The 12,992-nt window shown below is 40.3% G+C and overlaps 2 protein-coding genes across 2 annotated transcripts; both read left to right on the top strand.

Annotated features, from left to right (window-relative positions):
• Positions 1–591: 591 nt before the first annotated feature.
• LOC309714970 (cilia- and flagella-associated protein 73-like) lies at positions 592–4,398 on the top strand (the record flags this gene model as incomplete). The annotated part of the gene is made up of 7 exons (XM_082547740.1): positions 592–1,235; positions 1,342–1,447; positions 2,970–3,062; positions 3,140–3,331; positions 3,700–3,921; positions 4,024–4,182; positions 4,279–4,398. Exons 1-7 carry the CDS (start codon positions 1,198–1,200, stop codon positions 4,396–4,398), a joined length of 930 nt encoding a protein of 309 aa, XP_082403866.1. The 5' UTR covers positions 592–1,197.
• A 1,782-nt stretch (positions 4,399–6,180) lies between these two features.
• ildr1a (immunoglobulin-like domain containing receptor 1a) lies at positions 6,181–12,589 on the top strand. The gene is made up of 9 exons (XM_082542648.1): positions 6,181–6,424; positions 7,054–7,224; positions 7,688–7,837; positions 8,203–8,322; positions 8,474–8,620; positions 8,958–9,080; positions 9,194–9,375; positions 10,270–10,896; positions 11,041–12,589. The coding sequence occupies exons 1-9, from the start codon at positions 6,379–6,381 to the stop codon at positions 11,077–11,079; spliced, it is 1,605 nt and encodes a 534-aa protein (XP_082398774.1). The 5' UTR covers positions 6,181–6,378; the 3' UTR covers positions 11,080–12,589.
• Positions 12,590–12,992: the final 403 nt, after the last annotated feature.

Genomic DNA, 12,992 nt, shown 5'->3' with positions numbered 1-12,992 from the left:
AGGGGCTTTCAACCACTGCAGATATGTTCCTGTTGAGGCCTCCAAAATCCCAGCTGCACATCGCTCAATCTAGATGAAGCACAAAAAGACCATCAAAGACCAAAAAAATAGAACATGAAGGGTACAAGCAGCGGCTGCTGTAGACACTTTTCACTTGTTGTATAACTTCATTCTTCACCATGGGTGGCTGATGGACCAACAACAGCACAAGCAAGATTAGCCCACTGACTGGTTGTACCACATATTTTTGATGCAGTTTGACTTTCTGCCCACAGACTGCCACCACTGAACCATAATGTTCCCATAACACTGTGATTGCTGCATAAAGGTTCAGTACAAATAAATAAATAAGAACTGAACAGTAGAACTACTCTGGGCCAAAGAATGAAATGTTCCCCTTCATGTCTAATTCTTTCTGATAAAGACTTAAAAAGAAAAAGACTTACTTAAAAGTGGCCGTGTAGCACGTTTACATTACTGTTGCACTTTTACCCAAGTGAAAGATTTGGATACAATTTGTAATTACTTAAGATATTAATAGGAAGGAAATAATTCACTTTTTGAGCTATTATTCTGTGAGTTTATGTGAGCTCCTTCACTGCATGCTTGTGATGGGAGGGTTCAGTGACCACTCACAGCCTGTGAAATGTCAGGAATGCTGTTGAGCAACTCTCATCTGTAATGAAGCATGGCTGCAAAGGAATATGACATCAACATACGCCATAGATGGATCTTAAAGGTTTGGTGTGGATGGAAGTAATTAGCTACCAACTGTTTCTGGTCAAAAATCTTATGGCAATCAGTGGACTGTTTGGTTACTGTCAGTTAATTCTGATTAAACTGCAGATGTAGGTTAAACAAGTGGTAAACACCTAGAAATCTACCTGTTTAATCAATAGCATTTCTGTTATTTAGTCAACAATTTAATTACAAATGTTTAAGTATTCAATGTAAATGATTGCAGGTTTCCATTTGTATGATATAAAATGAAATGCACAAAAATGGTGCAGTTTTCTACGGGTCTCGGCTGCAGCACCAACTTTAGCCGCTGCCGCGGAGACCTGCGCCTTTACAGGTTCCCAGAACTGTTACCATAGAAACGCTACAGAGTCGTGAGTCTTCTGCAGGAAGGAGAGTAAAACTTGGAGACCGTACGGTTTACTCTGGCTGAAATTTGAAAAGACAACACATAAAGTCATGTTCTCGCAGCTAACGCCTGAGGAGTCGGCTTCACGGTGAGTTTGTGTGCTGCTTCTTCCCGTCCGAGCGAGTGAAGCCCAGCCAACATCAATCTGAGCGGTCAGTGCTGCTAACTTTCTGCCGCTGCTTGTGTGTGAACAGGATGTGGACAGCAGCGGGACGCGACAGTAGCTATGTCCTCGTAGAGCTACAAGTATTACAGCGAGAGCAGGAAGAGCTCAAAGCTAAGTACGAGGAAAGCAAACAGGTGCGGAATTATTTCTCGAGACGCGAGGCAGTCACTTCTCGCGATAGCTGAACGATCAGTCTGAAGGGTAGCGTGAACTTTACCAACGCACTGTAACTACTGAATGTTTAAGTATTTCTAATCTTAAAAACGAACAAATGTATTTAAGTTTCATCAAAGAATTAAGAGCACTTTATTGGGAGCATCTATTAATTCCTAAACAATTATCTAAACAGCCAGTTATCTGCCACTTAAAGGCAGTGGCAGGGCTGTCCCATCATTCAGTGTTGTTAACAATAAAATCTAAATAATAAATAAAATCTATTTGCTGTAAAAGTGTATGACTATGTTATATGATATATCAGGAACTATTCATATAAATGCCATAATCTTTAAAAGAATTAAGGGATCATTCATTGCAGTACAACACTAATGAATTTAAACGTCTATGCAGCTTGCAGGTGGTGGTCACAGGCCATTGCTCTCTCTTTATTCCTGAGAGATTTTTCTGTACATTTAGTTTTTGCTAGTGTCCTTGTCAGTAGTGGTTGCATGAGATGGTTCCTTCTTCAGCCCACTGGAGGAGCTGTATGTGCCCCCCCCCCCCCCCCCCCCAAAGAAAAAAAGAAGCCTATTGCCTCCCAGCACAGTCTTAGTAGTAGAGATAATAGGAGATTGGCTATGCCAGAGGGCTGTAGAAGGGCATCAACCCAGCTGGGCACCAGCATCTGCACTTTTAAGTAGGAACAGGAGGAGCACTGCTAAAGCCCTTCAAAATGACCTCCAGTATGCTACTTGTGCATGTTTCTGAACAAACTATCAGAATCAGACTCCATGAGGGAGGCATGAGGGACCCACCTCGTTTAGGGGGACCAACTGGATTGAAATTCACAAATAGTATGAATGCATCTTCACACTATCATGCACCCACTGCCAAACCAGTCATGCTGGTTGATGTTGCAGGCAGCATAATATTTGCCATAGTGTCTCCAGACTCTTTAACGTGTGTAAAATATGCTCAGTGTGAATCAGTGCCAGTTTTGGTGTTTCCTGACAAGAACAGAGGTCTGTGGTCACCACCTGCAAAACCATTCCCTTTTTGGAGACATGTCTTATTTGTGCCTCTCCAGTGTACCTGTTGTCACTTTCATTTGGGCTAAAGCAGGTGAAATTGATTCACATTGGTTTATGCTTCCTAACTGGACAGATGGAGATCGTTAAGTTTATGTTTTACTGTAATGATCAAATGTTTATCTTAATTGTTTTAAACAGTGCAACTTAATGTACAGTAACTAATTTTATAAGCACTTGATATGTTTTGTATACAAATATCTTAATTTTGCTACCCATGCTCATAATTTCAGAGGGAAGAAGAAGAGTAGGACAGCATAAGAATTCAGATTTGCAAGTAAAATATAAGTATCTCTAAACTGTACTTTCATTACAGCCCAGAACTGCGACATACTTGTCTTCTTGTAGCAAAAGTCTCATACAAATTTTGGCATAATTTTTTTTTTTAACCCTATTATGTGGGTTTATGTAGGTGTTGGAGAGTTTGCAACAGCGTGAAGAGGAGTTGCACAAGAAGATAAAGGAAATGCAAGACCTGCATTTAAGCTTTGACATGTATCACAAGGTATGACAGGAGATCACGTTACATGCTATAAATGTTATGGGAGGAACAAAAAAGTAAGGCCCTCAATCTGCTTCTAGGATGAAGAAGCTAATCGAGCAATCGAGAAAGCAGAGCAGGAGAGACAAAGGGTGCTTCAAAAAGAGGCGGAGATAGAGAGGCTGAAGGAGCAGTTGGCCAAACTGACTGAGGAGAAACAGGAGCTCGAGCATCAGGTGAAGAGACACTCTGTGTACAGAGATCTCTTGGAGCAGCTGCTCAAAATAACTAAGGTACTGTAGCTTTTGAATACAAGTATTACAATAAATGTGACAAATATTATTCTCAATTCAATACATCATCTGATGCTTTAATGCCTGTTTTTAACATATATGGATAAAGTGAGATATTTGACTGTCTCATAAAAAATATCAGCTCAATTTGAATGTGATGGATATGGATTTATGGGATTTGCAAATCACGGCATTCAGTTTGTATTTGCATTTTACAGTCCGTCCCATCTTTTTTGGGATTTGGGGTAACGATTGCTGATGATAGCAGTGGATTTGTTTCAGATCGCAGGCAAACTCTGGCACGTTTGAAATAGATGGTAATTTGCTTTTCGGGCTACATCCTTAATGAGAGAGTAATTGTGTTGCAGTTTAAAGGTGTGGCGGCGCTCACGGATCATTTAGAGAGTCTCCTCCACTTCAGATGCCAGCTCTCTGAGAGGGAGAGTAAGGCACAGGAGCAGGCTGACGAGCAGAGAAAAGCACTGCTGACACTGGAGCAACAGCACAACCTGCTGTTGCTGCAGAGGAACAACCAGCTGTCTCAGCTCCAGACCAAGCTGGAGAAAACTCACTCTGAAGGTCTAATATGGGTATGACACATAATCCTGGATCAAAATCCCAGCTTCAGTGCTAAGACGGCCTTAGATGTTGGCGTCTTCTGAATGAACTCTGGTTGTCCTGTGTTCATGCAGGAGAAGAAATGGAATAACATACAGGAAACGGCTGCCAGGAAAACACTGAAGCTGGGACAGATTAAGATGGCAATTTTAAATCTGTATGAAATGACTGGTGGCCAGGTAGGAGGAGAGGAAGGTGTGGATGTGAATGACACTGAGAAACAGCTGGAGCAGGTGTGTACCTTCACAGAGCAGAGACGGTGAGCAGCTGACAGTGAAACATTAAAATGAAGATTGTAACACACACCCCCCCCACTGTCTTTTCCTTAGGTCAAGCAGTTCTTCGAGGACCAGACGGACATAGTGCAACAATATCAGCCTCACTCACAAAGGCGTAACAATGATCAGGGAAAACAGAAAAGCAAAAAACCCACAAATAAAGAAATATGAACAGACTGTCTTATGAAATTATTTGTACACTGGATCTGTTTAAATATTGTTATTACTATTTTTTATCTAAAGTCTATTTGTGTGTTTATGATTTGAATGAATTAACTGAAGTTGAAATAAGTACTGTAATGTGTAAGTGCTTACGGCTTTAAAATGTAATTCGCTGACTCAACTTCAGAAATGAATTCAGCAAACACTGACGAACATGAACTGCAATCAGCAGCTGCTTTGTGTTTACTGTATATTTATGTACTGTCAGGATTAAAGTAATAAGGGGGCACATAAAACTAGCAGGCCTGTGCCAGAACTGAGCAACTTTCCATCTAACTACAAACGCACAACAAACACTTGTAGTAGGCTACACACATAATGAGTTAATTGGTCAGTACGACAGTCATTTAGCTTCTTATGTGATCTTAATCCAATAAATTAATAACAACAACTTTATTTATATAGCACACTTAAAGACCAAGGGTACACCAAAGTGCTTCACAATAGTACAGCAGATTAAAACATGAATAATTAAAGACCATTAGCAATGTACCGAGTATGCTAGCGGGTCAATGGCACTAATTGGGCAAGAATAAAAGTTAAATAAAGAGTAAATATCACATCATAATCAATAGACACACATGGATATCAAGTGAAGAGATATATATAATGGTAAGCACATAAATGAAGATGGTATAGGAGTATTAACTAACTGGAAAAGCAAGGTTAAATAAGGGAGTTTTTAGTCATGATTTAAATGTTTGGATGGAGTCGGACGCACAAATAGCAATGGGAAGGTTGTTCCACAAATTAGAAGCAACCAGGGCAAATGCACGGTCACCTCTGGTCTTAAGCCGAGATCTAGGCTGTACCAAGAGTAATTGGGCTGATGATCTTAGGGTCTACCGAGTTCAATGAGATAGCTAGGCGCTATATTGTTTATGATTTTAAAGGTAAGCAGCAACATTTTAAATTCAACATGGTATTTGACAGGGAGCCAGTGCAAATCATTAGTTAACTTGTAACTTGGAAATAATGACACTTGTTTAATCCCTGACACCTACTAATAAACATGTCAGTGCACAACTCATGAACCCAGTGAATTGTTCCAGTTTCACTTACTTGGTTAATTAGACCTGTTTCCACTTGGAAGTTGGAATAGAAGAAATTATGATGCTGATCATTCAGAACAGTTAAGCTACAATAGTTTTACACAAGCGCAGTTGGTAAGTATACTTGAATATGAACTTACCAAAGAGGTTGGATCTGTGTGTGGTTATATGAGTGTAATTTGTTTTCACTAAAACACAGATTATTATTGTTGAGGTTTTTATGAAAGACTAGAAGACTTTGATTAGTCTAGGAAACAAAGGCATGAAGAGCAAAGCCCAGCTTCAGTTTTTCCCTCCCCTGTATTATTCATTCATGAGTCACACAGCTGTTTTGAAGGGATTTCGAAAAACATTTCCTAACACCTGGAAGAGCAAATATTTGCTTAACAGGAATAAGCTGAACATATTTTTTCCTAATCCAGGGATGGTTTCTCTCCAGCCCAGTCAAAAGATTGAATCTAGAGTTCAGAACACATTTGTCACAGTGTCATACAAACAAAATACTCCTACAGCCAGAGAAAATCAGATAAGACCAGTGAGATGTTACAGGTAGTATCTGTTTATGCGCTTGCAAATGATCGTGGCATTTTCCTGCTTTATACCTGCCTACGCCACAGGAAAGCTCACCTGTTTCGGGGTGGAGCCATAGATGAGCTCAGTCTCAGGGATCAGCTACAAACATTGGCTAATCTTCAGTGGCACTCGTAGGCGGAAACAATGAGCAGTTTTGGTTAGGCCAAAGTGAAGCTAGAAACTCGTGTTTTGTGGAGTTTTTTGTGGTTATTTTTTTTATTTTTTTTAATCTTGGGAGTGTTGCCTCTGTTTGTATTTGGAGCCGAAGGTTTTGGGGTGAGGGGGTTTGTACCCTTTGGTAATCATGGAGAGACTTCCTGTCGCTGTCATACTGCTGTCGCTTCTGAAAGGTAATTTTTTTTTTTTTACATGTTAGCTTCATGTTTGTGTAAAAACAAGTGTACTAAACCAGTTTATCAAGAAAATGTTAAAAAAAAAAACACTTACAAAAATGAACATCAGTTAAGTATCGGTCACATGACACAGGTGTTTACATGAAGCAATCAAACATGACCGTCTTGTTTCATAGTTGGTTAAGCAAATTATGTGTTACTCGTCTTTATAACCGATTTAAACATTTGTCTGTCGGAGATTATTAATATTTGGGTCACTTTAGAGATACTTGGGACCCTGACCATTGAGTCACTCTTTAAAGTTAAGCCAACGATTTTCTTTATTTCCACTCTGGAAAGAGTCACTGCGCTATGCGCACACTTAGATGAACTCATCGGGTTTCATTCCACCTTTTCAGTGTTTGTTTGGTAGTTTCACAGTAGGCCACTTCCTGTGTCTTTGTCTGTGCCACCTGTTTTTCTGGTCCTGCTACTTTGACATTAACTCCTTGGCTCATAGTAGCTCTCACTCATTGTCTCCTTTCCTCTATTCTTCTTCCTGGACTTTTGCTGATAAATAATGTAACCTAATGGATCATTGTATAATACTATATGTGGTTAACTCTCTGTCTGTTGTCTTTCTGCAGTGTCAGTATGCGTTCAGGTGATCGTTCCCTACACGCAGTACAGCACGCTTATGTTTGCCAAAGTGGTCCTCCGCTGCGACTACTCCACCTCTGCAAACCCCCAAAACGTTATTCTCACATGGACTTTCAAGTCTTTCTGCATGGACCCTGTACTGCAGTATTACTCCACAGGTACAAAAGCAACTGTCACCTGAGGGGTGGGGGGTGCCGCCACAGAGTGGGATTAAAGTGCCAAAAAACTTTCGGCAACGGTGACAAAGATGGAAATCTATGTAGATGTAGATTTAAATGCATATACATTTCTGTGCATTTCTGCCCTCTGCATTAATTTGATCTAATTCTTGGGGGGGTTTTTTTGTTTGTTTGTTTTTTTTCAATCAGTTCTTTATTTTATTTTTTTTACTCTCACCTCACTTGGTGTGGTGCTTCCTACTGCACACATTTCGTTTTTGCTATTCCCAAGGCTGCAATGAACAATTTCAATAAGAATAATAATTTCATCTATGATCATTTGTGGGTTGTACCTGATGATCTTGTCTTTTGTGAACCACCAGTTTTATCCCAAACAGCCAGTAACATGTTTTGGCCAGTTGTCAGTCTTTGCACTATCAAGCTTTTACATCTGGTTTTGCAGCATACCAGGCTCAACTACAGTTAGGACAAGATCCATCAAATGACTGTCCAGACCGTGACCGGACAATACGCACTGTGGTCCAGAAAACAGGAAGCAACCAGCCTATACTGGGAACAGAGTACCAGGAACGGAAGATTTCCGTCCAAAACCGTGAGTTCACCCCAAGATGAGCCTAAATGTGATTTGTTTTGTTTTTTTTGTTTTTTTGGGGGTTTTGTTTTTTGTTTTTTAAGCTGAAGCACCTGTATAAATCTTTTAAATAGATGCTTGGTACAATATGAATTGGTAGTTTTGTTCAAATAACTGAACTTTTTTTTTTGGTTGTTCTTCCTTCATTTTCATTATGTGATCATTTTTGCAGAAATAAAGGATTAATAGTATGTTATCCTGATGGCCTTTTAATTTGTAGAGATGGAAGTGAATTGACGAATGCTGTCCAGTTCTTTGAGCTTCTGAAATTAGGGCACAACAGAGGAAGTTGAATTTAATCATGTATGTTTGCATTGTCTGGACAGAGGCAGATCTGGTGATCAATGAGGTGATGTGGTGGGACAACGGGGTGTATATCTGCAATGTTAATGCTCCTGGAGACACCAGTGGGATCACTTCCAAAGAAGTCAAACTCATTGTCTACAGTAAGAAAGAAAATATGAATGCATAAGATTAAACACAGCAGAAGCTGCAGCTTCTGTTAATGTTATTAATGCTGTAACATACGCAAAAACCTAGTCTGCTTCTTAAGACACAGAACACAGAGCGTCTCCCTTTTTCTTCGTCTTCCTACAGACTGGTTGACTGCGTTGCTCATCATCATCGGTGCCCTCCTTCTCATCCTGCTCTTATGCATCTGCTGCTGCCAGTGCTGCCCTCAGATATGCTGCTGCTATGTCCGCTGTCCCTGCTGCCCACAAAGGTGCTGCTGTCCTGAGAAAGGTAAAAGCTTTCATTTAAGGGCGCTTCAACAACAGAAGTCAAGGAATAAGGCAGTTTGGGAGTTGAGGAGGAAAAAAACCAAGCATGAAGGAAGGAAGAATATTTCATTGCCTGTATATCTAGTGAATGTTTGATTGCTGTTTCCATTGCTCCACTCAGTTTGGTCATTAACAGATCCTTTCTGCAGGCCTTCATTTGTGTTTGAAAGTACCTATTGCTAATAGCCTTAGTGAAATCAAACATGTGACCTTATCATGCTGCAAATAAAAAGCCCATATACTTTGAGATAGCCTCACTGAATCTGTACATACTAGAAATTGTTGTTCTCACGTTTTAGCTGTGATGCAGCATCGTATGGTGAAGCAGGCTCAGAAGGCCATGAATCCTTGGTTAGGAGGACAACCAATATATGCACCACTGAGCTCCGCCCCCAGCCAGATGAACCCAATGCTCTACGCTGGTACATGCACACATTAATCTGCACATATTAAAGTGTCAGACTTAAATAGGTTATAATTTGCTGTTTCCTTAAATTTTCTAAATGCTTTTTTTTCTTTTCTTTTTTGTCTTCAGGGTCTGTTGCAGGAAGCAGCATCCCTTTAAAGACTATGCCTCTCCCTCCTCCTCAGTCTTCAGCTTACAGCATGCCCCCTCCCAGTGTCCAAGGTAACCGCACGCCAGCCAATAACAATCACATGCTCGACTACCTGGAGAACCAAGTGAGGGGGTTGGAAATGACCAGTCCTCTTCTACAGGTATGTTCCCACGACTTTTAATGTAAACAAAAACACATTTGTTGGTTTACAGCAGGGGTGGACAACTCCAGGCCCTCGAGGGCCTGGAGTTGTCCTTGAACCAACACAGCTGATTTAAATGGCTAAACTAGCTCCTGCAGTTCTCCGGAGGCCTGGTAACAAACTAATCATGTGATTCAGGTGTGTTGACCCAAGGTGAGATCTAAAACCTGCAGGACACCGGCCCTCGGGGCCTGGAATTGCCCACCCCTGGTTTACAGGCAACAATCTGTGAATTGTAATGGCTCCTATGCTTCATGGCCTACTACGTCATGGGCGTTGCACTTGTTTGAATACTTTTGCTTTCTGTATCGTTTTTTTTTTTTTAGCTAACACAAGTCAGTTGCGACGACTTTTTATGACTTATGTCTGACTGATGTCATCAGAGAATTAAAGTGTGACCGTTTCAGACGGGCTCATCAAACCCACAGTGAAGAGAGAGCTTTTTGCTTAGTTTTAAACACGTCTTTCACTTTTTATGTCAAGAATGCATATAGTTAGAGACATCCAGACTTGACACAAACACGTTAATCACAGCATTGTGTTAGAAAATTAAATATTACACTTTAGAAGGTCACAACTGACTTGGTGTCTTCAGCCTCGCAATTTTAGTTTCCTCAGGAAGCAAACATTTTCTGCTTTTCTAAACCTGAAGTTCCCTGTAGTGGTTCACTTCATTTCTGAGGCTTATCATATTGACGATAAGTGTCTGATATATATTTTTTTAATTTATTTTAATGATGCAATTACCATAACAGTATATACTCTATTTGTAGCATTGAACCTGGGCACAGTTTTCGTTTTGTTTTTAAGTTTTAGTTATATTTATTTCTTCTTATCTCTCTCTTCTTTCAGTCTCAGCCACCCCCCCCACCTCACACCCAGCACTATGCACCTCCTGCCCAGCACTATGCGCCTCCTTCCCGCCACATGCCCGTCAATGTCCCATTTTCACCAGGCCCCCCCAGCATGATCTCTGCCCTCAACGATGGCCCAGCAGAGCGTCGTGTCATTACGCTTCCGCCAATAAGGGAGTCGCAGTTAGGTAGAGTTCCACCTCCTGCGCCCAAGACCCGGCCACCGAGTTCCAGCGAGAGCAGCCGCAGTGGCTACACTCGTCGCGACGAGCAAGGGGGAGCGGGCAGACGTTACCCGTCACCTACCAGATCTAGAGGTATTCCCCGGAGCTACAGCGAGGAGTCACTGGATGGGCGGGGTCGCAGCCGGGCACGAGAAGGCATGGACCGCCCTCGATCCCGTTCCAGGGATGACTTGTTTGACAGCAGGTCCAGAGGGAATTACTCTCCCCCAGCAGCACGACACTCGAGGAGAGGGTCCTGGAGCTCAGATGAGGGAAGCAGCAGAAGAGGGGCGGTGGGAGGTGCAAGGAGAGGAGGTGGAGGCTGGTCCGATAAACCTCCCAGTTACACAGAGTACGAGCCGGGACAGAAACCAGGAGCACGAAGAAATGATTATTACTCTGTAAGGAATACTTTGCTTTAGTTTGCAAACTTGCAAGTACACCAATGCACTTGTATCACACATTTCTCAAACATGCAGTCACTATTATAAATAAAACCTCTGTTTGCTAGTGCAGTGAATCTAAAGTTAGTATGTCTCTCTCAGGACAAGGCGTCTCGCAGTGGCAACAGCATCGTCATCTGAGCCCTCCATCTGCGAAACACACTGACCTCTGTTTCAGAGAGCAAGCCAACTCATTAGCCTGTTGTCTGGCTCTGGGTAAACCCTTTATATGCCCATATATATATATATTTTTTAATCTGTGAAACGACTAACTCTTTGTACATCTGATGAAGGACATAAACTCTGAGATTGAAAAATCCAGATATTCGTCATGTTTTCCCCTCATACAGGTGGATAGAGGTCAAATGGCTCATGAGAGAAGGGAAACCTTTTAAATTAAATTAAATCAAATGATGATTGTAACTCTGAAGAAATTGTGGTAATACTCCCCTCGGCTGGTTTGTTAGTCTAAAGAAATTATTCAGAAGGAAATTTGGACTAAAAGCTTGTTGCGTTTTTTGTTTTTTTGTGCTGAAGCTCTATTTATTTGGTAGTTAATTCTTATAAGGGATAAAGTCATGAAACAAACGCTACAAGGTGCAAAAGAAAAGTCTCTCAGGGTGAGTAAGCATTTTTGTTTTTGTTACATTATAATTTATAGTTTAAACCACATCAATATGATTACATTTTATGCTTTTGTTAAATCACAAAATATTGCTTTCACATCTCCATAATGTCTTTAGTGTCTTTTGTATTTGCTATATTTTAAAAGAAAATGCATACATTACTTGGCTATGGTTAGAAAATGCATGTGTACATAACTTGTATCTCGTTGATACTAGGAGTAAATTAGTCATACACTCAGTGGAGTGACGGACCTTTTTGATTCATTCACTGTTATTACAAGCTATTTTTTTCTCTTTTTAAAAAACTGTACAGTTACTTTGTCATAGTACTTCAATAAGTCTTTGACATCTGGGGTACAACGTACCTGTGAGTTGCTCTTCTTCCTGTTTGACCTTTGAGCAACTTGATAGTCGCACATGTTGTGTCGATAATCTTTGCGATATTCCACATGTAGAGAGAAATCATCAAAGTAGGTTGCCATATCTTATCACACTGCCACTGTTTTCTTGACAGCCATAGTTTTTAATATTCTGAACTATTTGCATATCTAAATATAGCCTAAAATGCAAAAGCAATATCAAAGTATGTATCCAAAAACTATAAATTATCAGACATCGACTATACACCCCAAACCCCAAAACGATTCACAGTAGAACTGTAAAATAAAGCCTAAATATGATGCAAATTAAAGCTGATGGCAGGACAGTTTATGTAAAGGTCAAGGTGTTGCAGGAGAATTATAGTTTTGGGGTGGGGTTTTTTTGTTGTTGTTTGTTTTGTTTTTGTTTGGTGGCTTTTCACATACTGGCAAAGCAAGTCAGTTGTTTTTGCGCTTTAATGTAGATTTTTTTTTTTTTGTCTTAATGTCATTTTCAGCTGGGTTTTTTTTCTTTTTCTGTTATGGTGCTTTTATTTTTTTAATTTTTTTTTAAATGAAACTGTTTTCTGTAAAGTCATTGTACAAACCTACTTCCCAAAAATTGGGAACCTGTGTAAAATGTAAATAAAAATGAGAATGTAAGAATTTGGAAATCTCAAAAGTTTTTATTTTATTCAAAACAGAACACAGAAAATGTGAAATGTTTAAACTAGGACACTTCACCATTTCATGGAAAACATGAGCTCATTGTCAATTTGATGGCAGCAGTTCATCTCAGAAGTGCTGGGACAGGGGCAACAAAAAACTGAAAGTAACTCGCACTAAAAAGAAACAACTGGAAGAACAGCTAATTAGGTTATTTGGCAAAAAGGACAGTAGCAAAGTTAAATGTAAAATAATATGTATTTTTCTCAGATTTAAAAGTGCATGAGGTTTTGTTTTGTTTTTTTTCTTCTTCCGGTTTACACTGTCTTTGTTGAAAGTGCACATGATGGAGCTGAACTGAGAAACCAGACGCTAATTATACCTGCTTCTGTTAATGAGGCAA

The sequence above is a fragment of the Aulonocara stuartgranti genome, assembly GCF_965226115.1.
Source record: "Aulonocara stuartgranti genome assembly, chromosome: 1".
Classification (NCBI taxonomy): Eukaryota; Metazoa; Chordata; class Actinopteri; order Cichliformes; family Cichlidae; genus Aulonocara; species Aulonocara stuartgranti.
The sequence above is the reverse complement of the archived record's forward strand: the minus strand, read 5'-3'. Positions and strand labels throughout refer to the sequence as shown.